This window comes from Phaethon lepturus, unplaced genomic scaffold (genome assembly GCF_000687285.1).
Source record: "Phaethon lepturus isolate BGI_N335 unplaced genomic scaffold, ASM68728v1 scaffold21184, whole genome shotgun sequence".
Taxonomy (NCBI): Eukaryota; Metazoa; Chordata; class Aves; order Phaethontiformes; family Phaethontidae; genus Phaethon; species Phaethon lepturus.
In genome coordinates, this window is record NW_010537477.1 from 40,060 (window position 1) to 66,719 (window position 26,660).

Consider the following 26,660-nt stretch of genomic DNA (forward strand, 5'->3'; position numbering starts at 1 on the left):
CAGCCTGAAGCAGTAGCTACGAGGGGACGGAACTGCTCTACTTGTCTTTAGGAGGCAGCGTATAGAAACCTATTGCGGTGAAAGCCTCCCCTTCCTTTCAGCATCCCCAGAACACTGGAGAAGCAGGAGCCCGCTTTATGCAGGGGTCCTGCTAAAGCACCTCCAGTGCTGCTCTTCAGAGGTTGCACTATTAGGGACTGTCACACACTGCAGGGGACCAAGTGCCTTTCTTTGCAGGAGATGACAGTGGAAAGGATATCAAACAACGACCATGCTTGGGTGCGCACTGGGGACACACGAAGGAGGGTGGGAGGGTGGTGCAGGGGAGCGGGGCAGGACTCCAGGTTGGAGGTCTAAGGATGCCCTGTGTGTGCCTAAGGCTTTTGGGTATTCCTAAGGAATTGCTTTGGGGGTTGGCCAGTAATTCTAAAAAAAGATTTTCACTTCTCTTACAAATTTACTCAAACTTTCTAAATAGGAAAAGTGCACAACCGGGTCTTCGACTGAAGGGAAGTTTAAATTCTTCGATTACAGTATTAGTGTTTGCAGAGCCCAGATATTGTAATCTTTTATAATATTTGTGCACCTACTTATTGTCATCCTTAAAATGTATTTCAATTTAAAACCTTCATTGAAAACGTTTCCCAGAAAACCTCTATAGTATATATATATATAAAATTAAAGTAATTAACGAAAAGACTCTCTAAAATGGAACCTTAAAAAAAAGTCTACTCTTTTACATAATTCTGTTAACTTTGAAATTGTGATTGTTTTAAATCAATAATATAATTGTCAGCACATTCTCCTTCTTGAAAATAGAACTCATCTGGTACTGGAAAATTAATGTTTTGCTTGAGGCTTTGCCCTTTACCTAATGTAAATTAGAGAAATTGATTAACACAACAGAAAAAAGTTATACCTTCCCCTGTAATATATTTTTGATAGCTGTTGCTTGATAAATTAGTATATTGTGTGTTTTTAAATGAATATGATTTATGGCTGTTGTCTACCATATGAAGAAACACAAAAAAATTGTTTGCAGGATCATTGACTTGAACATATCAATGGCACTGTTGGACAATTCTTGCTGAGTGTTAAGATGATTTATGTAACAGACTGAAGGTTTCCACAGTAATGCATTATAGTCTCAAGCTATCAAGCCTTGTTCATGCAGAGACAAAAGAAGCTGAAAAACACTTGCTTCTGAAGGTCCTCCGTTTAGAAATTAGCGATAAGGTTGATCCTATTAAAACTCCTGGAAATATCTACTGTCAAATACATTATCCTAACTTTCAAATGTGCATATGGTACATTGCTGTTTTTCCTCTTCTAATGAGCTCATTGTTTTTGCATTACTCTTGATTCATAAGTATTTCAGTTATGTAACAATGTGTTCAATAATAGAAGAGGAGACAGCCTGAAGCATCTATCTTTTAAAAACTGGCATCTTTCCACAGTTCAGATGCAGAAGCCTTGGTGCAAATGAAAAATTAAGACACGCTCTATATAGTTGGCAGTACCATTCATTTCATTTAAATTAAATATCTATAGGCAAATTTCCAATTTTTAAGGAACTGTTGCTAATACCAGATTCTGGTGAGTATATGCATGGTGACTGACGCAACCACTGGGCATACAAATTAGAGTTGTTTAATGTATATTGTCTTCTGTGCTGTCATGTAGTAATGGTTCTGCTCTTTCCAGAGGGATTTACATTGGATGTTTGAATGCTTGCTGCCTCTTCTGGTCAGTCTGAGGCATCTCCTTTGGTTGCCCTTCTCTGTTTACTTTTAAAGTTCTAGTAAAATTATTTTGAAACATATGTAAGTTTTGCTGGCCAATACGCAGTCATCATGGTAGAGTACTTAAGCAAGTATTTATTTCCTTCTTTCTCCTTACTCCCTTTCCCTCAGTTCTTATGCAGCAGGTTGTGCGAGCATTTCCCATATTTTTCTGATAACAATGAGTATCTGAGTTCCTCAAAAATAAATTCTAGATTTTTGTGTGTGTGTGTGTTACTAGCACAGCAGGATGCTTAGCCCTAATTTGAGTTTTGTGTTGCTAAAGTAAAGAACTGACCTTTGACATATACATCCCCCCTTCAGTTTTGCTCCCCTTCCATAGCTTGTTGCTGGATTTCACCAGGCTAAGTGGCATAAAAGATAAATTGAAGAGGACCTATGAGGTCATTGTTCAGGAACAAAAGCTTGGACTTGGGCTGGACAGTGAATCAGGGTTAAGTGTTCGTATCATTTTATTCTGGCAAGTTTTTCTCATAAAATTATAGGCTAAAGTGGCATAGATAATGAGGTCTTTTGATCTCAGAGTGGGCATCTCAAAGATCATTTGCTTTATGAAGCATCCATCATTTGAGGTAGAAATGTCACAAATATTTAACCAGAAACATAGAATATTGTTTTTTAGATTAGGGAAGACATCCTTGATTCAAAAACCTTTTTCATAGCTTCTTGTCTGTAAATAGCCCAAATTTAAGGATGCTCAGTTCTGAAGTTCCCGTTGTGGAGCTCCCGTCTGAAATATACTGAAATCTGTTTATAATAAATGCAGGTGTAATGAAAATCCTCTTTATAATAAAGTAAAATTAAAGCCTGTATCTGTTTGGTGCTATGCAAGTGCGTTTAATGGTGTTACTTTGCAGAGGCCTTTCTCTCTGGAATGTAATAAAGGTCCAGGAAGTTCTCCTAAACTGAAGAGCTGCTAAACACCTCATCCACTCCCACAGTCATGAGATGAAAGCGAAACCACTGGCAAAGTTCCTAGCAGCTCTGTGGTAAAGTAAATAAAGCATTTACTGCTACTCTTTTTGGATTCAAAAGTGAAAAGGCAAGCTTGCTAGTATTTCTCTGACCAGTAGAATGAAAAGGAGCTATTCCCTGTCTTTCCGAGTAGAAAGTCCTGTTGATATAAAGCCAACTATGAAGGAAAAAAACCTTGGAGGAGGGGTGAAAGACCTTAACCTTTCTCCCCACCCCCAAGAAAAACCTAACAGAGCTGAAACTACAGGCCACCATTTATTATTAATACCTATGAGCTGTACTTATGAATTGCAATTGGATACAGGGAGTGTAGCCTTCCCTAATGTTTTTGATGGTAGATAACTGCTTCCATTAGAAATTCCAGATAAATGGCTTGGGTTGGAAGAAGAGATGCTCTTAACAAAGCCTAGGAGTCGGGGCAGGATGATGACTGGCCTGGGAGTGGGTGTTCTTGCTTGCAGGGAAAACTTTGGGCCTGGCCTTGTGCTGGAGTTCCCTAAATGGCTTTTTGGGAAAGAAGGTAACAATACAATGTTCCAGCGGAGCCCGTTGCCAGCACTGGATCAGTGCATCAGGTGAACTCCGGATGGTTCCTGAGGAAGGCTTTCCCAATGGCAAGGAGAGAGGTGGCAGTAGAATAGGAGTCGGTGTTTGAAGCTTGTAACTGCTATTGGCAGGTTAAGCGTATGTCCTGTTCCTCACGTCTTCCCTCCATGCGCAGTTGGAACAGTCTTGTTTCTGGAATGTGTTGGGTTTGCTGCATATGTATATAGGACTTCTGGTTTCTGCTGTGCCAGTGTGCCAAGTCATTACAAGCACCTGAATCATGCTCCTGGAGACAAACTGGAGTACTGTCGTGTCACTGTTGAAGTAACTTCCATAAAAAAGTTATGTCTGTGTGTGTTAATACACACATATACTAAGTATGGAAATACCAAATTGGCTGAAAATGTCAGGTGAATAGGGTGCTCTGCAGATGCTTTCAAATATCTGTCCATACCATTAGCATGTGGCTTGGATTCTGCCTAGCTTTACTGAAGTAGTAAAATAGTTTCTGTCCTAAAAAAAAAAGAAAAAAAATTATATGAAATAATAGTGCTTGAATTATACATTGTTTTGGTGTGTTATTACTGCTTTTGCTACACTAGTCCTGCTACTTCAAGAAGCTTATTTAAGTTTAGTGGACAGTGATGTAGTAGGTGATATGGGATCAAATACACACTAACTGGTTCACAAGCAATAACCATGGTGTGACTTTTTTTTTTAAATAATCAGAGAACAACCATTTATTTAAAATGCTTAGCCCATATAATATATAATATATACAACATTATTATTAGTTACACATGGCGCAACTTGGGTTATGGAGTTTTATGCCACTAGTGTTTTACTGCCTTTTTAATAAGTGAAGCTAATGTCCTAATGGCAGTTCAATTACTTCCACCATTTTTGAAGTGTTACTAATTAAAGACACATTTGAAACAGAGCAAATCAAAGTCTAACCAAAGTAAAACCTGGACTATCCCTATATGGCATGTAAAAAGGGTGTACAAATAAGCAGATTTGCCAAATGCCTCCAATATTAATGGTGTAGGCACACCCAGCCTGTTAATATACCCATGCCTTCTCCACACCCAGCCTGGAGAAGAGAAGGCTCCAGGGAGACCTTATTGCAGACTTTCAGTACTTAAACAGGGCTTATAAGAAAGATGGGGACAAAAATTTTAGCAGGGCCTGTTGCAATAGGACAAGGGGTAATGGTTTTAAACTAAAAGAAGGTAGATTTAGGCTAGATATAAGGAAGAAATTTTTGACAATGAGGGTGGTGAAACACTGGCACAGGTTGCCCTGAGAGGTGGTAGATGCCCCATTGCTGAAAATACTCAAGGTCACTTTGCACAGGGCTCTGAGCAACCTGATCTAGTTGAAGATGTCCCTGCTCATTGCAGGGAGGTTGGACTAGATGACCTTTAAAGGTCCCTTGCAATCCAAACTATTCTATGATTCTGTTTCTATGATAATATTTCATTTAGGAATATTTGCTATTAGTAGGAAATGTAAGTTGAAGTCCCTTCTTCTTGTTAAAGAAGGGTTGAGACAATACTGTGCACTCTTGTCTTCGTCTTTCTTAAGCAAAGTAAGAGGGTAGGTCTCTCTTCCTCCTCTAGAAGGTGTTGAGACATCTTTGGTTTAGCAAAGATGCAGCACAAGGTGTTTTCACTGTAGGATAGTGAGAGAGAAAGAGAAAACAGATGTTGAGTTAACACTTCTTTATATCTGCAAAATCATGGGAGAGAAAACTCTTTTGACACCATCAGTCTTTTGGGACAGTAGAAAAGACAGTTGTCATGGTTTAACCTGAGCCGGCAACTGAGCACCACGCAGCTGCTTGCTCACTCACCCCCCGGTGGGATGGGATGGGGGAGAGAATCACAAGAGTAAAAGTGAGAAAATTCGTGGGTTAGACACAAGGTAAAGACAGTTTAATAAGTAAAACAAAAGCTGCGCATGCAAGCAAAGCAAAGCAAGGAGGACATTCATTACTTTCCATCGGCAGGCAGGTGTTCAGCCATCTCCAGGAAAGCAGGGCTCCATCACATGTAATGGTAAGACTTGAGAAGATAAACGCCATCACTCAAAATGCCCTCCCCCCTTCCTTCTTCTTCCCCCAGCTTTATATGCTGAGCATGACATCATATGGTATGGAATATCACTTTGGCCAGTTGGGATCAGCTGTCCCAGCTGTGTCCCCTCCCGACTTCCTATGCACCCCCAGCCTTCTTGCTGGTGGGGTGGTGTGAGAAGGAGAAAAGGCCTTGATGCTATGTAAGCACTGCTCAGCGATAACAAAAACATGTCTATATTATATCAACACTGTTTCCAGCAGAAATCCAAAACACAGCCTTATATTAGCTACTATGAAGAAAAATAGCTCTATCCCAGCCAAAACCACCACAACAGTGTGGAACACAAAATGTCCTCTTTCCACAGCTTATGAATCCCTCCTGATAGCTGTAGATTACATGGATCTAAGATCACTAGGATTACAGTAACCAAGTCTAAGTTTACTTGTGTGGGAGAGTGCTAGTCCAGAAGAGCATTATGGGTGTTGTTCCTTCCTTCATTTCTGTTCCTCACTGCTTTGTTATTGTGATATTAGACCTTATTTAGTATAATAGTCATTAGCATTAGTTAGTGTATACAGTGTCCGTAATAGTTTTATGTGGTTTTGCACAGTTTATACATTGTGGTTTAATAACATGATGTGTTCTCTTTGCCATGTGTAAGTCTCATCCCCATTTAGTTAGTGTCTATTTTTACTGTATTTCCTCCCTTGGATATGTTTCCACTGATGGCTGCATCATGGGGCAAATATAACTTGCAAATGGCAGTAGTCTCACACCAACTTCCCATTAATGAGAGGGCAAGGGAAGAGCAAACCCCTGTGCCAGAGGTGAGAACACAGCTGGAAAGCATGGGCAGAATCAAAGTCTTCACACATGAGAATGAAGATACCACTGCCAAACCTTTTCCTCTCTCTCTTCTGTTGTTTTCATTCTTTGGGATTTTACTTTGGCCTTTGCAGTTGAGCCTTCCTGTTCTATTTCATGCTAAGACAATTGATAACAGAGGTGTAAACCTTGCAGGGCAACAAGCAAATCAACCAAAACCATGGCATTGTGCACTAGAGTAGGTTCTGCTTTCAGCAGCTCATTGAAAACATGTAACTGTTATTGGTCTGATTTAAGTTTTTATATCCATGCTCGTACAGAGGACAGCAACCTCAGGCATTAGGAGGACAGTATTACTATGATGACTAATGAAATAACTTTGTTTATTATTGGGCATTGATTCTTCCCTTGTCCTTCTGCATGAATTCATACACCGTACTGTCCTCCATTTGCAAACTTGTGTTGGGGAAAACATTTTCTTCTAATAGCTGGTCTTTGAAATTGTGCCCTCATTTTTCTTTCTTGAAGATACTTTGCAGGAGCAGAATGTATTTAAATCCTTGCATTTCCAGAATTAACAAAAGCAGCACTCAGAGCAGGCCTGCATTGCTGCAGAGGGCCAGGAAGGGTGGAAGTAGTTTCTGTGCTATAAACCTCATGACTGGGTGTAGGATGTGCAAAGACTGATCTCTTGCAAAGGAGACGAGAACTGTGGCTATTCTCAGAAAAGTAGAGCAGGCTTTCAGGCTGAACCACTGCAACTGATCCCTTTAACTCTTGATTTGGATCATGTATCAAACTCTGCTTACCTTTTGCATTAAGAAATATAAGCATACCCACCCATATCCCCCAAATGATCCTACTTGCTGTACAAAGAATGTAGATAAATAATAGCAATTATCCACCCTGGTGCATTACTCTGACTTTGCCTGTAGCTTTTCCTTGGATCAGATTGAGTTGGATGACTTAATGGCAATGGACAACAAAAGACTAAACAGTCGCTTTGTGGAGTAACTCATTTAGATGACTGACAAAATGTATGTATCGTTGAGTTTCTATATTAAGAAAGGAAGAATCAGTGTTTTTGAGACTCCATAAATGTATTTTTATAAACACAAACTGTATTCATACAAAGTATGTATTATTTCTTTATTTGTTTGTTTTTCTTTGTAGCAGAACAAATGCATGGTTCTCCTGTAAGCCTAAAAGCAATATCTTTCTTCTTCACTATGTAATTCTTGATCTGAGTAGCAGATAGTCTTATGAACCATTTTGAACCAATGTTAATTTTATAAATTGCATTCCCTTTTCCACAATTCCCATGAAAAAGGTATTCAGCTAGATGAACACTCTTGGAAAATTTTAACAGGACCCTTGAAATCTGTTTGAATTCAGCTTCTTTAAAAAAAATCTCTTTCTAATGGAAGCTGTGAAAGTATCAGATTCTTATGCCTTAGAGGCAATTTTTCTTCCATACATAATGGTGAAACTCCACTGTTATAATATATGGGTGTTTAAAATATTCTCTTTGTTAAATTGAAGCTCCTGCTCAGAAGTACGTTAGTTGGATTCTTCTTGTTTATTTTGTGAGACTTTTATTATTATGCTTGACCAGTATTCATATGGTTTTCATAGCATTTTCCATTTGTGTTTTTTTCCCCAGTCTTTTCCTGGCCCAAGTCTTGAAAATGAAGATTTTAACATACCTCCTATAACTCCTCCGTCATTGCCTGACCACTCCCTGGTGCACTTGAATGAAATAGAGTCTGGGTACCACTCTCTGTGTCATCCCATGAACCACAATGGCCTCCTTCCATTCCACCCACAAAACATGGATCTACCTGAAATTACAGTATCCAACATGCTTGGCCAAGACGGGACACTGCTTTCCAATTCCCTCTCTGTGGTAAGAATTTTTAGTCTTTCCCTTCTGTTCTGCTTTAAATTGCAAAATCGTGGAAATACAGACCCGTTTGAAATACTGTGAAGGGCCAACTCAAGTCATGGAGTGAGCTGGCCTGACTCTGGGTTTTACATCGCACTCCCTATGTCAGATCCTTGCCCCAGCAGAGGCACTGGGGGTTTTACAGCTGAGTTCTGTAAAGCCAGGATGTTACCCACAGCCTTTAGTAGAATTACTCCCACTTTACATGGATGTAAATAATGCCAAAAGGAGGCTCAAGGCTCTGACTTCCACTGGAGCACGGTTTGGATCCAGATGGCCGTTGTTCTGTGTTTGTCTGACGAGGCTCTTTCCATTCTCATTTGCATGTGCTGAGAGATGTACAAAAATTTAATATCTCCTTTCTTGTTTACCGCACATTTGGAAAGCAGCAAATGTTATTTCTGATTCTAGGCCAAATCTTATAGCCTTTTTACAGTTCCCAGTCCTTAGCCAGCCAGAATCCAATTGAAATGACTGGACGATTTGCTTATAAAGTCTGTCAGATAGTCATTATGGTCGTAATCTTGGGAAGCCTGATATTATAAATCACTTCTTTGAATGTTAAATTGCTTGCAACAACTGCAGAGCTACTTTACATGTTACATTTTCAAGTGGGCTCTACAAATAATTAGTATACTTCTTGCATAGCAGCTCCAGACAAGATTATTTCATGTTGATGTACAATTCTAAGCCAAAGAGTCAAAAATCCCATGAGGGATGATGGGACCTGGCATCGTGTGGTGCTCACTGGACTTTAGGCACTCTGCTAGATGGGCTGTCCAGGAACTGCAGATCCAGACAGCCAAAGTTAAGGCTAGACATCTACGGGTCTGGGCTTCTCACTGAAGAATCAGAGGCTTAGGGCCCCATGTCCCAGCTGGGAGGCTCTGTGCTTAGGGACTGAGGGAGTTTAGGCTTCTAGCTTGCTAGCTCCTAAAAAAACAAATCAGTTCTCGGAGCCTGGAAGCTGAAGCAGCGTATGGAAGTTTGGGGGCTGAGAGATCTAGACTCAGCTCCCCATCAGCCCCTCAGAGTAACAGCCCCAGAGCCAGGGGCCGTAGTGGCCAGAAAACAGTTAGTTTACAACAAAAATCTTCCTTGGCACAGGGCTTCATTGCAACTTAATTAAAATAAAGCTGCCTTGACTTTGAGGAGCTCTGCATTCCCTCTGAGGATGTCCAACAAGCTGTACTGCAGGGGGGCTAGTCTTGGCTTCTTGTGTGCTGCTTAGTTGTTATTGATTTACTAGGATGTTGCACACTTTGTGTTTGAGGTCAGAATCTGACCCCAGGGTTATGTTCAATAATGGGAGAAGTGGGGGAGAGGCAGATTTTAATAGAGAAATATAAATATACTTCATGGAAATGTTTTGAATTTTGCTTGCATTTCTACAAAGCTGATGATGTGCATTAAAGAGAATGAACTAAATCTTGTGTGGGGTTCTGAGAATCAGGGCTATGAAAGGACTTGAAAAAGTAAGAGAAATGCTTGGCACTCCAGTCAATACTCCAGTATTTCATTGAATTGACCTCTTTTGAGCCATGGCTATGGCTCAAAACTATGCATTCTTTTAAGCTCTGATGTTCCACATTAATCCCTTGCAACAGGCTCTGAACAAAGGACCTTGAGAGTTTGTAGATCATCACAGTGAATTATTGCACTGGGGGCAAATACAAAAAAGCTGAATAATATAACTAGGCAATTTTGCTATTGGGACTTCATGAAGATCAGAAAAAAATAAAAATCAGACCTCAAGAAAATACGCACTAAATTTTAACAGTCATTTCTGAGGATTCATTCAATAAATGAAGCATGATCCTTGAAGCATCATGGGCTAAGTCAACTGTTATCCCCAACTTGCATGCCCTTTGCACATGAAAGGGCCTCTTAACTAGCAATAGTTTTAACTCAAACTGGCTTGTCTGTCAAGGGGATTAAGCTACATCTCATGTTAGTACAACTGGTAGGATGTTAACCCCATGATTCTGTACAGTTCAAACGCTGTTTGGCAATACAGTTCCTCTGATTTGAATTCGATAACTTGAGAGAAATTAACTTGAGGAAGATCATTTCAGTTAATTCTTCACTGAATTCAGTGACTTCTTCAGTGAATAGAATGGCCCCATTGTCCTTTTGGCTTTCTATTGATGAAGACAGACAGAGGATTTGTAGAGTTAGCATTCTTTACTTAGCTTTGAAGCTCTTTATAATCCAGAACCTTTTACATTTTTTCTTCAGTATGACTCTTTTCTCTTGCTATTGCTCATCTCTAAGTTTCCTTTTTACTATCTCATCAAACTCTGATCCATTTAACAAGCACTTGCCTAAATCACTTTTATATTGCCTCACATCGAAAATAATGTATAAGTTTCTCCAATCTAAACCCTTGCTGCTGTATAATTTCTGGTATATCAACTACTGCTTAGTGTATTTGGAAACCATGTATCTCGCTTCATTTTTCAGAGCACTAATGAGTATTTTTAGAAAATTATTCTTAGAAATGAATCTGTTGGCTGTTCTCTATCCCTAATTCATTTCTCATGAATTACATCTTCAGCAAATTTTACTTATATTGGGACAAATTCAGCTGCAGTGCCTCTGATTGAATTTGGTGTATTTTTTTTTACTTTCAATATACTTTCTTTCAGCCAGTTTTTAACCCATGTTGGTATTTTGGCAATGATATCTTCCTTTTTGTCTGTGTTAGAACTAGTGAGTGGTTTTCAGTTGCTGTTTTTATAGACAAAGCATTAATTAATACTAGTCAAACAAGAGAAAGGAAACACAGTCAGCTCAGAAACAAAGTAGGAAAATAGTTTGTATGGTGCATATAGCTTTTTTTTTTTCATCTTCACTACCAGATGTTTCCAGATGAGGATTTCTGTGGTTTTGGACAGATTGAAAATTGAGGATGTACCCTTTCTAAAACGCCTTCAAAGCTCCCCCCTAGTAGAAGTCCTGGTTTCATACTGTGCAGCACTCCCTCCAAGCTGCAGATGAAATCCCTTTGATTAAGGATTGCAGGATTTGCCCCAAGCTCTGTAAGAATTCTCCTCTGTGGAAGTGCTTAAACACACACAATAAGAGCCCACTACCAGCTCAATGAATTCTTATTAGGGATCAGCTTCTTACAGACTTTTTACACTGTGGGAATTCTTTCTGAAAAATTTTACAATGCTGGGAGATGAAAATTTCCCATTGCCATTTACTGTGTCTGATACTTAAATTTGGAATTAGCCTCCTTTGAAGTTTTTTGATTGATTTGACTTACTATTGAACCCCCAGTACTTAAAAAAAAAAAATCACTAAAATTTCTCTTTCTCGTTATTCTGCTGTCAGTTCATGTATTAGCTTCTATGTTTGTGTATTTCTGTTTTCTGCTTGGGTGACGTACAGGCATACACACACATACACATGCACACTAATTTATACCATGCCTTCACATACAGATTTCGTTAGATTATCATTATATCTGGATATTGGGGGTTCAGAAGTCTACAGAATTTATGCAGAATGTGATACATGGTGGTATGAACACACAGTACAGCCCCAGCATGGTCGGCCACATGTGGGAGCTCTCTAAAGTCCTAATTCAAAATAGATATGACTTCTATTCCTGCTTCTTAAGTGGATCCAATTAGACAGAGTTGTTTAATGAAGATGTACTCATGGTCCTGTAGGCATGTTTGGTTTTATGTAGTGGAATAGGGATCCCTTCCTGATTTACCACAGTTGAAAGTAGCCCTGTGTAGATTTGGTTCAGTTCTGGTTGGGGCTTGACCTGCCAGCACTTCTCTGTTTGAATGAATTTTCCTGAAATATTCCAAGGACTGCAAGATACACCCTTCTAACGTTTGCAAACAAATGCATGTATATACCATCCCTATGAGAATGTGTGTTTATATGTAAAAATGCTTTTGGATGTGTTCTATAAAATGAGGTTTACTATGTGTTCATTTTATCAACAAAATTAGAGACATTTCAGCTTCTTTAGTATATCCTATAGATGTTTGCCTTTTTCCCCAGGAAACCAGGGTTTAAAATCACAATGCTGCTTTTACATAGAGGAAAAAAACCCTATTTTTGGAATGCTTTCATTTATATAATCTAGTGCTGATCTTTTTGAAAATGTGGCTTATGATGTTATATTATAGAAAATTTACAAGAAAGAAATAAAAGAGATTTTAGTTCCTTGAAATGCTTCAAATTCCTGGGTTTGAAGTTTAATGTGGAAAAGATATTAAAAGACAATAAAATCAGGGGATTTATTTCCCAAATGTTCTACTTGTGCTGGTAACAAAAGCCAACATAATATGTATACTTAGGTTTATTGTCATTTTTAGTATACAGTCAAGGCACACTTTGAATTCAAAGGCTACTGTACAACTGTTTTGACAACCACCACATCAGTAGGTAATGTGCAGGACATATGAAACTGAAGCAAAAATGTTTCTTTAGGTCTATAGGGAGTGCAGTACATCAATGAATTCAGATATATTAGAGCAGCATGAATTTCTAATATGTTGCTCTTATGGAAAAGACCACTGGCATATTGAATAATGCTGCTTTCAAAGCAGAGCAGAAAATGTGATTACAGACAATTTCATTGCTGTTTTTAAAATAAATATTTTCCAAATCTTGAGGTATTTTATTTCATGTAGTGCATAAAATATTTAACAGTGGACTGGAGCTAAAGATCTTCTAGGACACCGAAGAGTAGATGATGTCAGCTATAATTATTCAAATGTGGAATAATAGAAGCATTAGTTTAAAATAAAATGCATGTCACAAAGGCCCACATCCTTATATAAAAAAAAGCAATAAAAAGCTTTTTTTTGTGCACATTTTGACAGAAGAATAAAAGCAATGAATAATTATTTAGCATTATGCCCCAATTCATCAAAGCCCAAATGATTACGTTATAATTTTTCATGAATTGTATTTTTTAGATATGCAGCCCATCAGAGAGTAGTATCTTAAACAAAATGTGGCCTTGTATAACAGGGAAGAAAGTGGACAGCTACTTTTTTTTTTTTTTATTTTTCATCTCAGGTAGAATGAAGCTAGTATTTCTTATTCATGGTACAGTTGCTGATAAATCCAATACAAGAGATTGTTGTTGTTGTAGCTGGGTTGTATTTAAGGGAATTTTTTTAACAGTTTCTTACATACTTGGTTAAATTACGTATTCATGACTCATCTTGCGCCTGACCTATATGGTTGAATTTTTTTGGCACCTTTAAGTGTTAGTGCAAACTACTGAGTCAAAGAGAAAATTTTTACTTCTGATGAACAAGATGAATAACTTTCATAACAAACTAAAAGATTTGCCCCTTCTAGCCTAAGTGTTGAGATTTGAATCATGCTTGGATACTTTTTTCTAGTTTGTATTGCATGCCAGTGGTAGAAGATACTTTTAGTCTCTGGTGAATACTTCACATTTGTGTCTCATTACCAGGCTCTGGTCTTCAGTTTACATCAAAATTTACTGTTCTACTACACAGACCTGCTGCTACCCCAAATTTTATTGCAGTGAGTTATTGCCATCAGAACCACCAAATCGTAAAGCTAAGGTCATGGAACATCTTGTGTTAAAGTATTTATTTTTTTCTCTTATTAAGCAACTTCGTATTCTTGCAGGATATATTTCTTGTCTTTTTTTTTTTTTTTTTAAATGCCATATTTTACAAGCTGGAGTTTCTAACTGAAATAAGCCTTGTGTGACAAAAGGTTACAATAGTTAGTGTGTGTTTTGTCAAACAGCCTAACCATAGGGATACGCAGCCAAATCATCAGCTGATGTCAGTTGGCATAACTTTATTGTCTTCAGTAGAATTATAATGATTAATTCCATCAAGGGCTCTGGGACCTCATGTTTATCTTTCCTTACTTCTGATGTCTTCTCTTTTGTCATCACAAAGACAACAGAAAGGATATGTAGAGAAGCTGATTAAGATGTAACTTGATCAAGGTTTTATAACTACCTGCATATTGCATATCTGCTAGTAGAAGGCTCTTCACCGTGCTACAAAAAAAAGCATTAAAACATCCAATATCTAGAGATTACAGCTGGAAACAAAGCTTGCATTTTTAAAAGCGATAGAGATTTACCATTTAGATAATGTACTATGGCAGGTGGTTTGTCCTCTGTACCTGAGGATTGAAATCAAGATGGGGCATCTCTGAAAACAGTGTGCTCTATCTGGCACTGGTCTAATGACCACCCAACTACAGCCGGGGGAGCAGAACCTTCCCATGGATCACATTGTCCCTCAGGGGCTCTCAGCAGTAAACATTAATCCATGAATAGAGGGACTAATGTAGAGGGAACATTGCTGGTAGCACCTCAGCTGTTAGCACGTCTACAGTATTTCCCTTTCAAGGGAAAATCAGCAGAGTGAAAGAAGGCACCCTGTGGGTGCAGGCTATTGATGGACCCCACCTTCTTGAGGTCAACTAGGACTAGAACTGCTGTGAAAATATTTGTGGCTAGTGTTTTTCATGAACGTATCTTTTTTTTTCTGGTCTTGAAGTATCTGGTAAAGCTACACTTTCTGTCTGTAAGTACTAGGAACTTACCTTAAAGATAGAGCAAGTAAATATTTTCTCATTCCTGTAGGAAAATATTTGTACACAAATGACCAGAACCCTTTTTAGAATAACTCCAGCTCTCATTTTTAAAATTGACAATGAAGCTGTTGATTTACTGTCAATTGGGAAATACAGCATTCTGCTTATTTGAGTGTGGTTGTTGAGACTCCATGTGGCTCACATATTTCACAAATTCAGTAGGAAAACAACTTCAGCATAATTTCAAGAAGAAATAACAAGGTGGCATATTTTATTTTTGAAAACAGCTTTCTGTAGAAAATGCTTTGCTGAACTTTTTTCGTGGAATTTACCCCTTGTCTGATAGGGATTTATTTACTACATTAAAAAGTAAGGAAAAAAAAATGTGTAGCAGTATTAATTATTGTTTCTTAGACTTTAACCAGATAGGCACAGGCTAAGACATGATGAATGTGGTGCGGAGAGAAAGCCGCCAGTTGTGGGTGGTAGATTATACAACACCGCACATGTGAAGTACTCACAGGAGTGATTAATGCATAAGCAGCATCATAGCTGCAAGTGTCAAACAAAACAGATAATAGAGTATGCAAATAGAGAAAACATAACTCTCAGAAAATGTCAGAAATTCAGGGGTTTCAGCAGCAGAGACTGCTGACTTCAATATGCTGCTTTTAACATTGCATGTAGTTGTCGAGAACAGCAAGATAATGAAATGTTTCTGAAGACTTAGTCTTTGGCAAAAAAAATCTTAGTGATCTTGAGGCCTACAGATAGAATAGATAGGAAATGTCTTACGCACAACCTGTGAAGATGCTTTTGTGAAGACAAAAAGGAAGGAGAAGCCCACAGTGCAGATGAAAGGGAGAGTTTTGTGCATCAGGTGGAGTAGCCTCTCCTTCCGCCTCTTTCATTATTTAAATGCATGCATTTGCATTCTTTGAAACTTGAAAGCAGTTAAGAAGACTGCACACCCTTCGTGGATTTGTACTCATCATTTGCATTCATCATCTCATCCCATCTTGTTCAGGGAGTAGAAAGATGTCTTATGTGGACGAAACCAGTCCCATTATGGCATGCACTGTCTTAACTCAAGCTGCCATTTCCATGCTGGAAGTTCAAATGTGCTGCATGACTCTGCTGAAGGCTGGGACACCAGCAACACAGCGCTTCATGCCGGTGACACCTGCTAGAACGGAGTGTGAATTCTCCTTGTCTAGTCTTGCCTATGTAGAGTCATAGATATTCAGCAAAATTTTTAATTCACTTTGGGATTAAAAATACATTCTTGGCTTTCTTGATTTTTCTGAGCTGAAGGATTTTTAAAGGTCCAATTAATAGTCTTATAGGGTTTTTATGTGTTTTAATGGTTTTACAGAACTTCAAATATAATTGTTTGAGTTTTCCACTGACTTTTTGCATTGGAAAAATTCTACTTGATAGTGTTTGGAGATTTGGAGAAATAGCCATCAGTAAAAAATAACTAATCTCTTATTTTTATTCCTTGTTCTTGTTCTTTCTTAAGGCCATTAAGAAATGCTTAAAGTGTAAGGATGTCTACTCCTCCCCTGGTCCTTTCAGTAACATAAAGATTGATGTCTGCCTCTCTGCTTCTTCCCCCTTTCATTTATACTAAGTCTGTACAGATGTACTTTGTAAGTGCCCTTTCTCGTGTTGGGATTCCCTGGGGACGGTGTGTAAATCCTCAACCTCCACTGCTAGTGTAATGTTGTACTTCAGCCACATGTACGCAGCTTAGGTTCTCTGTAGCCTCACTCCCACACCTTTGAACTGCATTTACATCATGTTGTATGTGCTGCTGCCTCTGTATTTGGACAATGAAGATATGAAAATGAATGTTCTTAATTCATTTTCTGTGCATATCATGGATGGATACAGTCACAAAAAAGCACTTGAAGTATGTAGCAGCAGCAAGAAGCCTTACGGAGTGAGGAACACCTCTAAGGCATGCTTGTGCGTATCTTTCCATTACAAACCACACAAAAATGACGCCTTTCCGTCTCAAGTCAGGTGAACAAAAGCATTACAGTTTATCTTACGTATTATCAGTGTGTACCCAACATTCCTGTTTCAACCAACCTGCGGGGAAGGAAGAGAAACAAAGGAGATGTTACAGGTAGTGACGTGGCACCCCGTCTGCCTGCCCTGACCGTGGGATGATGCGGACTGCAGTGCTCAGGGTATGTGCATGCATACATATATACCTGGATACTCATATATACATATATATGTATATAAGTATGTGTCATGCTGTTAATCAGTGAAGCTCTGGATTGGAAAGGGAATGTAAAAGACAGGGTGTACCATCTGCAACATCCCCCTTTTCCCCAGACAGTGGATCCACATTGTATGTTAAACAGAGACTGAAACTAGAGACAAATTATTGACGTAGATGCAACAGTTTTAATCTATGTACTACACATGGTTGCATCCTAGAAAACTTTTAACTAATCCCTGGATTATGAGTGAGGTTGCCTCACAGTTAGTAACTTTATATAAATAGGTACCTTTGCTATTTGAGTTACTACAGGAAGTAGGCTGGTTGCTAAAGTGAGACATGGCATACCTAATAGATGACAAGGTGAGGCTACTCCATATCCCATCTTTGAAATTCCACTACCTGACAGTGGTGATATTGAGCTACAGGTGTCTTTCTTTCACTCATACAAAAGTTATATTAACTGAAAAAATGGTTGAAATTAGATGTTCTGGTCCTTTAGCAAAAAAGCCCTGTGCATGGAGGATTTACAGCCCTTGATGAGAATGCAATATTTTTATATTCAGAGATGGGACTTCCTTCTAACACACTTTAAGATTACCTTCATTCACACATAAAGAATTTCAGAGATTAAGTCAGTAACTAAGCTTCGGTTTCCTACACATGCCCTAATACTCAAGTGTGGGATCTCAGTTTAATGAATTTTATTACACTCCCCTTTCTTATGAAGTAGCATAAAAATGTGTTTAGTGCAATAGGCTTAGTGCTGATCTGGATATTAAGTGTAGCTTAAGTTTCTTGACAGAAAGTACACAGTGTAAAATAACCACTAGCAAAACTTTTAAAAGTTATTTTTTCTAGAAAAAATAAACCACAGCATTTGAAAAATAACGCTAGTAGCACACTGTTCTTCTGCAGCACTTTCTTGTGTCTTGAAGCGCTTTTAGCTTGAATCACTAATCTTGAAGTTCCTAATTAGCTAAGAAGGTAATAGGCTGATAATAGTACAAATAGGTATTTGCAATATCAGTCCCTCATCTCTGTCAAGTACTATATTGTAGAATAGAAAGACATTTACTTTATTAAAAACCCAATAAAATGTAATACACAATATGCAAATACAGATGAGTCCCAAGTTGAAAAAGGCCAAAAGAGACAGATCTAAGGGAGAGGAAAGAGATGACTCTACATTGTCGGACCCATAATAACGAAAGTATTACCAGGAGCTGATTTCATGTCTGACAATGAGCAACACAAAGGTGGGCAGCAGTGTGGTGAGAGACAACTTTCGATATTAGAATGAGCAGAAGTCCTTAAATGTAATAAAGGCAGGAATTAACTGCCACGTGTTACACGTCTAATATGAAGCTATTATGGTACCTGCATATAATGATAGCTGAGACCTTTAAGCTATCATGCAACCTGTAAGTGATAAAGCAACCTTAAAGAGCCATGGAAAAGATGTGAGGATTGTTTCGCCTGCCCTTGAAATGCAGTCGGCTCTAGGGAGAAGTGAAGTATCTGTTTAACCAACAGAGCTTGATGCTCCGCTGCCCCAGACTCCCCGTCTCGGGCCTTACGGGCCGGTTGCATGGCACGCGTGTTTCTTCTCACTTGCCATCAGCTTTCGTGAATGTAGGGAGGGGAAAACGCACAAAAGGAAAGTTCCCTGCCTGGGGCCTGGCCGATGTAATTTTAATTGTGGCGGGTGTTGTTGCACTAGCTTTGTTGTTCATGGCCTCTGCCTCTTTAGGACTGCATTTTAGGAGCTCTGTAACTGGCTGAAAATCTCAGTGGGACTTTCAGAAATATTCTGGCCTAATGTCGATCCTGTCCAACTCTAGCAGGGGCTTTCCCAGAGGTTCAAGAGAAACAGAGACAGCCCTATAGCAGACTTGTTCATAAATTGCGAAAGTTTAGATTTTAGATTATATCAGATTAAGGGTGTGTCGACAAAAGTTGTCAATAATGATCCATACTCTGCCATCATCATTTCGAAATGGGTTTTCTTGTAACATTTGGAAAACTAGTGCAAGCTGTAACAAGACTGAAGAGAAGAAATATCATCTGATGTGCTGTTTTGAAACAATTTTTATTATTTTGATTATCATATAATTAAAGACAATATAGCGAAGCTGCACGACAGGAAGAGGTTACATGAGTAACCTGACCTGTTGTGTCCTGGCTCAGCGCAGCCTTAATGTTGTGTTACCTACCAAATTACAGGAATTACAGACCCTAAGGTCCCTCCCTGAATGTAGTCCAAGGGAGGACTTTAAAAGGTCATCTCCCTGAAAGCGTGATAGTCCATACGTTTGTCATTTCTGACAGATGTTTGTCTAACATTTTTTAGAGAATTCCCCTAATGGTAACTGCACAGACACCTTAGGCAAGCTCTGGGTACAGGTCCTCAACCTTAAAAATTCACCAACTTCATTGTATACATAAAATCCAGCAGTCAGTGGAGGCTAATGCAGACCATTTAATCTTTGCAGTTCTCTTTTATTTATTTTTACTTTTAAAGTGTGCTTATATGTGTATATATTTATGTTTATAAAATGTGTGTTTATCTAAGAATTAACAATAGGTAATAGATGTTGATGGAACAGCTAGGAAATAAATAATCAAAAGGGTGTATATTAACTCAGACTGTTTTGGTTCACAGCTGACTTGGCCATTTAAGAAACAGTAGAAAAATAATCAGCTTTTCCCAATATTAGCATGTAATCATGATCCAGATTGTATTAGCCCATAACCTACATTGAGCAAAATAACTCCTCTTGAAGGTTCAGCTATAGTGTGTTATTTTATGAAATTGTTTATGTGCATATTTTCAATATTATATTTATTTATCACCATCCATTACTTAGAAAGTTAGGCTGAAGGAATAGGTGTTAATGATGCTTAAGGAATGTCACTGCAAGTAATGGGATAAAAATAAGCAATGGGTGAAGCTTGGAAAAAAACACCTGTAATGTCATCCAAATAGTCTGCCAGGTAGTGTTAAAGCAGTGGAACATGTACGTATGGGAAAATCCTGCACTGGCTGGGAGTTGGGATGGATGATTTAATAGACCTTTCTTTGAGATGTAATTTCTATAACTGGTTGATACATACACTAGTGTTCAGACATTTGGACTCATTTCTTGTTTGTCTGGCAAATTGTTTCTTGTGAAAGGTTATAAATTACAATAAATAGACTTTGTAGAAGATGAGCTACATGATATACTTGGAAAGAGTTTCTCAGCTGATATTCAAGACATTAATGTCAAAGCAAAAAAAAAAAAAATAGACTCCTAATCCCGTGGCTTTGCTTGAATGCAGCGCTAGGAAGGTGCACTGCCATAAATAATATTTACATTGCATAGTCTACTGTATTCTAACAATAACTTAGGATAGAAAAGATAAAATAGAGAAACAAATGTTTCTTACTTAGAAGGAGTTTTTCCTCCTGAGTTTGCAACAAAGAGTTCACTGATGAAGGAGGGAGGAAGGGAGGGGGAAAGAAGGGAAAGCAAGCATTTATAAAAATGTTGATGTAGTTATAATTAGATCCATTCTAGAACCAAAAGTTTTATGCAGAAACTGACAGAAGGCTACACAATGATTATAGTTTGCTGACAAGCTGAATAGAGTTTCCTTTTTTAATCTTATGGTTTTAGGAGACCAAACTGTAAATAAATATGCAGTTTGACAGATTGTAATTGCGATCAGCAAGGCGTCTTTTCATTTAATCAGATGGTGTTATTAAAATGGGGTTACAATTAAACATTTTATAATGTGACGTAGAACTTATTAAAATTCTCCAGCAAACAGTAATTTACATTCAATGCTTCTGCAACCCATTTCTTTTTGCAGAAACATTATTGGCTTTGACCTTCCAGTCATTAGGTCTCAGTTTGCTGTTCTCTTCCTACTTTGATAAATGATATTAAGTATCCTCTTTCTTTACTTCACAGTGAAGCTTCAAAAATTAATTTTCCATTCTCTTATTATATTATTTTTGACCCTTGTTAAAATTGCAAGACATTGGCCAAAGCAGGTTTGCCCCAGAGGAAATGTGGAACTACCTAAGCATAAATTTTCTAAACTTTAGGAATTGTGGATTTGATCAACTGTAAACATGTAACTGATTCACAATTAAATGTTTCAAGAAAAAGATATAAGTAACATTCATCATATTGCTGCACCTAAGACATAATTTCAATTTAAGATGACACAAAGCCTTGGACTTGTCCCTGTCTTTCTGTAGATGTGATTAAGCAATTCCAAGATACATAATAAAATGTTTTTCAGGAAGACTTTGAAGCATGACTACTATGACTCCACATCGCATTCCCACATGGAGTCCACTGTTTGTTCCTGGAGTTTTGCTAACCTAAGTAGGAGAATATGAGCAGTCAGAAGCGGTACTTTTCCAGGCTGTAGCTACTTACTGGGATCACCATCCTCTATGCAGCAGAAAAGAACAAGGAGCATCCTTAGGAGTCTCCTACACAATTTTTGAACCATTCTTCAGGTGCATGCAGACTCCACTAATGAAACTGTGCATAGCAAATGTTTGGAGTGAAGGGAATGAGTGATTTGCATGAACAAATTACATTTACAAGGGTGAAACAGCCTGAAAATCAGACAGCTAAGCTACTGCTCCTTTCTATTACCCTTTTAGTTTGATGGACGTTTTTGGAGGAAACATCAGTTGTTTGAGGAACGGCAACATTTTCCTTACTGGAAAATAATCAGACATTGGTTATAAAACACACATTCTTGGTTTTTATCACTAGTAGTAGACAAAAGAAAAGAATAAGGAGAAGAAGAGGGGGAAAGAAAAGTCAAGTGTTCTTTCTTTTGGTGGAAAGTAGAGTTGTATGAATACTCAAGAAGAAAAAAATGGGAAGAAATAATTTGGTTTGACATGTTTATGTATTTATTTTAACTTTGCATTATCCCAGATTTGGAACCTCTTAAATTTTTCCTACTTTTCCTGTTACTACCAGGTGTTGGTTTCCCCTTGTGGTGTTCGACAAGTACAATCACTTTAGACTGATGCAAAGTCTTTAACTCTGTCCTGCAACCCCATCAGTTTCTTCGCTTCATCTGTGTATGTATATGCAACATCTCCCTCTTCTTTTTCCTCCAGATCACTTTCCTGAGGAACAGATTTCAAAAGGTTTCTCAGAGAAAGAGGTCTTCCACCTTCATGCAGTCTGATGAAAGAAGTGTATTGCCAAAATACATGGAAATGCAGCAGTCATATAAAAGGAATAGCAGATTAGCAAGGTAATTTTAAAACACTCCTCAACAACAGTTGGATAGACTAAGCAAAAGGTTTGACTTTGTCCTTCCTTCCCAACATCAAAACAGATAGGGCTGTAAGAGCTTTCCGACTACTCCTGCCTGCACAACACAAGGTTACTGCCCATGTGGCTTCGAGATGAGTTTGAGGTCACCGGCCTCTGTTAGGGGAGTGCTGTAAAAGGTTGAGGCAGAGAACTGAAAATATTGCTTGTCACTTAGTGTTTCCAATGACAAGCCCAGACGTGTAAAGAGGAAAGTGAAATTTAAAGGAACATAGAAAAAAATGTAACAAGTTTCTCTCCAAGGCTAACTGTATTCTTTCTAAAATAAATAAAATACAAACCTGAATCTAATGTTCAAAACAAGGAAAAACTAATTTATGTCTTATCTGAGTATAGCTGCTTTTTTTAAGAGCAGATCACCTGGCATACACAGGTGTGAAAGAGAAGATAATCAGGATCAGAAATGAAAGTTGAATCCATAAAACAAATCTGTCTTAGGATTTTGTAGTGCTATCCATCACTGGAAGTGTCTGAGCACTCTATCTTACCTTATAATGTCTTTACTATTTATTTGCAAAATACAGACCTGATTGTGAAACCGTATTCATGCTGGTGCCCCCTTGGCTGGTGTAAGGAAGTATTTCTCAAGGGGAGAAAAGGCCCTAAACAAGGGGAGGGAAGGAGGGAAACGCATATAATATTCATCATTTGCATTCAGCTGAAACCTGAGGTTTGTTTTAATAATACAGAGAGAGAGATGCCTGATCTAGCATACATGTATCTGTCTTCGAATGTCATGCGTTTTAAAAAGATGCAAGTTGCATAGGATATATGGTTTCCTTATTGTGTATTTTGCATTTTCAATTGTGTACCACATATTCACATACCACTGTGTGTTACAATCAAGCCTGTTTGATTACTTTCAATTTGTGCTGTAGGATTTTGTCACTCTTGCTGAAAATTTCAAGACATTTTACTCCAGACTCAGTCTTTTTTTTTCCCCCTCAGATTTATTTACTACCTTTAGAAGTAGAAAAGTCCAATTTCAATCATGTTAGAAATAGCTCATTTTAGACAAGTACGTGCTGCTCTGCTTACAAAACATATATGAGTGGAATATGCAATTACCACAACTCAGTTTCCTGCCACAGAAACATTTCAGCATTATAGCATTACAGAAATAGAATGACATGCATAATGAAAGATTTCAAGATTCACCCAAGGCATTTATTCTCTTCACCTTAATGTTCTCAGCAGTAGCAGAGTATCCATTAAAAGGTACGATGAATTATGGTTGCTTAGCAACCGCGAGGAGCTTGTAACAGCACCAAAGAATGAAATGGCTGGTTGATAAAATGAATTTTCTCTGAGCATTAGCCTGTTGAAACTGCCTTTTCTTGTGGAACATAAAGTGCATTTATTTGTCTCATGCATTTTTTATTAGAAAATTATTTGAGTTCCAGGGACTTGAATCGTTTTGCTACAGGAGATATTTGATTTTAATGTGTTGTACTAAAATAAGTAATAAAAGACATTTTCTTCAAAGTAAAGACACCAAACAAGACTAGGTAGCTCCTTTTGAAGTCGGGAATAAAATCTTATACAAGGTATATCATTACTCATTTCTAATTAAGAGTGACATTAGCTAGGACTTACATTTTACCTTTGAAGGAAAGTTTGAGACAGCCAATATGCAGAGATTTGGAATTGAGCTCGCGGATTCATCACGAGTGAAATAAGCTTGCCTTCTCTCTTCCCACGCAGTATGGTAGCCATGTCTCAGACAAGGTCAGAAGTGGTTCCACATTCATACCTAGCGTTGGCTGGCTGCTTGTTTCTGTGCTAAAAATACATTCACTGTAGGCTTCCATCCAACAGTGAGGAGATGTTTAATTTTTCGCTGACACTCTCCAGGCATTCAACAGCAGCCAGAGCTGGATGAGCATTTTTGGCAGAGAAGGTTTTTATTGGAAAATGCCAGAACCGTGAAACCAAAGTTGAGGCAAGGGGAATGCATCAGTCATGATAAATCTTTTATTGGCAATATTTTCTGAGAATCGGGAGTGCCTCGTCAGGACATGAGACAAAGGGAGATGAAAAGAGAGAGAGTGAGAGACCTGCCCATTCCAGAATATCCAGAACATCCATCTGGATGTATGAGACCAAAACTCGGGCTTCTACACAGCATTATTTAGAGCAAGAACTTAACTTTTTGGTTTTGTAGCCCATAAGAATGCCCAAATTATTAGTTACTATTAATCTGCAATCTTTTAGTCTTTCTTGTAAGACTTAAGACAGTGACCTAATTGTTATTATACAATTTAATAAAGATCTTTTAAAAGGCTTCAGACCTCACTTTACTGATGGTAGTTCAATTGACTCCCATGCGAACACCTGGGTGCGAAGACTGTAACACTGCTGCTGCACGGTGAATCAGTAGATCATGATCAGAGAGTCGATCATGTAGTAGATCTACATGTAATAGATCTGCAGTCAGTAGATCTACAGTCAGTAGATGATGATCAGTAGATCAGAGAGTGCCCTGGGGTCTGTACAGGTGCAGAGTTCTCTCTGCAACCTGCAACTGCTGTTACATTTCCTGGCAAAGCCAACGAGGTTGTGTGCGTGCAGTTTGCGTGGTGAGCCCGAGTGGCAGCTGAGAGGAATGGCCGGGGAGCTGGGGGCATGGAGAAGTCCTTCTTGGCTTAGAAGTGTTTGTCAAATTCTGGACTGGAATTAGAGAAAGAAAGCAAATCTAAAAATCGGGATGAGATGACTCATTTATGTGCTACCTACCTGGCAGGAAAGAATCAGAGTGAGACAGAGTTAAAAAAGTGGAAGGGTCTTGCAGTGAGTTGCCTTGTCATGTAAGTTTTAGACCCATCTTTCTGTGTCCAGACCAATTCTGGTGCTGCTGCTGAGAGCACTGCTGTTGACTGCTATTGGTGAAGGATGGGGCTATTGCAGTTAACGTGATAGAAAACATTGGCAGCCAAACAGAAAACAAATTTTAGTTAAGTTGACAACATAGCAACATTTTTTACAGAACGTTTTTTACTGCAAATTAAATGCCCTGGGAGATACATAACTAAAGGCAATAATAACCTTTTTGGACTAAAATATAATTCTGCTCAAGTGAAAATGAAAGAAAAAACGTATTAAGTGGTAAGATCTTGCCTCTTTAAAGTACATGCTGATAATCAAACATTAGAAGTGAAACACTGCTCATCTTCTACAAAGGTGCAAATTAAAATTCCAGAGAGAGAGCTTGACTGATTTGTTTAACAAAGAGTTTAATACAGCAGAATCCCACTTGAACATAAAACTATTACACTCACAATAATCCTGTCTAGCTGTTGGGAGATCCAAATTAAAACTCTCACTGATATTTGCTTAAATCTTATAAATTGCACAGAATTAGAACATATTGAAGTTGTGTATTTACTGTGATCTTACTGTCTAATAGGTTTTTAACAATTTAAAATGTTGACTGAAAATACGTATTTTCTCCTCAGATGATTCAAGTAGTGTATATTTTATTTCCATATTCTAATTTAATACTCACTTGTTTATTAACTTATTATTATCAACATGACAAGGCTGTATTGAATGCAGACTAGATGTTCCATTTAATCAGATATTTTGTTTTGTTATTAGTATTAAGGTGTTATGAGGAGATTATTCGGTTGAAGCTGGTGGAATAAAAATACTACTTCTCAAGGAGATATTTTCATGCTTGTTTACTACGTTCCATTGTTCCATTCATACCTATGGAAGAACAGACATTTGTTTCTTTTCCACTTGTGATTCCGATGATTTAGTAGCAATATTACTTACTGTGTTCTGTTCCACTATTCAGTATCTGCTGGAGGGTTTAGTTTATGGATTTTTTGGTATGAAAATCTCAAAATTGCACCGACACCTGAAATTCATAGAAGTTTAGAAAAGGAATTGCAGCCCTGCAAACATCTCAAATGACCATCAAGTATTGCAGAATTAGGGTTTGTGACCTCTGTTCTCCAGACCAGATGCAGTGGCATATTCGAGTTTTTTAGGTTGGGTGGGCAAGTAGAGGTTCTAATTTGCATCCATCAGTAAGATTCCCCATATTTTAGTTAGGACACATCATAGATGTTGACTTAAAAAAAGAGAATAAATCTAGGGTGATAAAGTTAGGTTAAATATGTGATAAGTTAGTAACCTCAGGTAGGCAGTAATTTTGTCAGGTTTTGATAGTACGTTAAAAATAATAGTGGCATTCATGCTGCAATATTTCTTTTGTGAGAGTGATATAATAAAACAAGAATGTGCAGACACTCACGTAAGAAGTAATCATTATTCATGCTTTGTAGAAAAAGGTACAGATCCAGGTTTGCAGTT

The 26,660-nt window shown here is 38.1% G+C and overlaps 1 protein-coding gene across 1 annotated transcript in view; it reads left to right on the forward strand.

Annotated features, from left to right (window-relative positions):
• TOX (thymocyte selection-associated high mobility group box) overlaps window positions 1–26,660 on the forward strand; it is a 106,736-nt gene that overhangs the window by 9,429 nt on the left and 70,647 nt on the right. Inside the window, exon 2 of the mRNA XM_010286502.1 lies at window positions 7,893–8,135. Coding sequence (XP_010284804.1) covers window positions 7,893–8,135 — 243 coding nt within the window. The remainder of the gene's footprint in view (window positions 1–7,892; window positions 8,136–26,660) is intronic.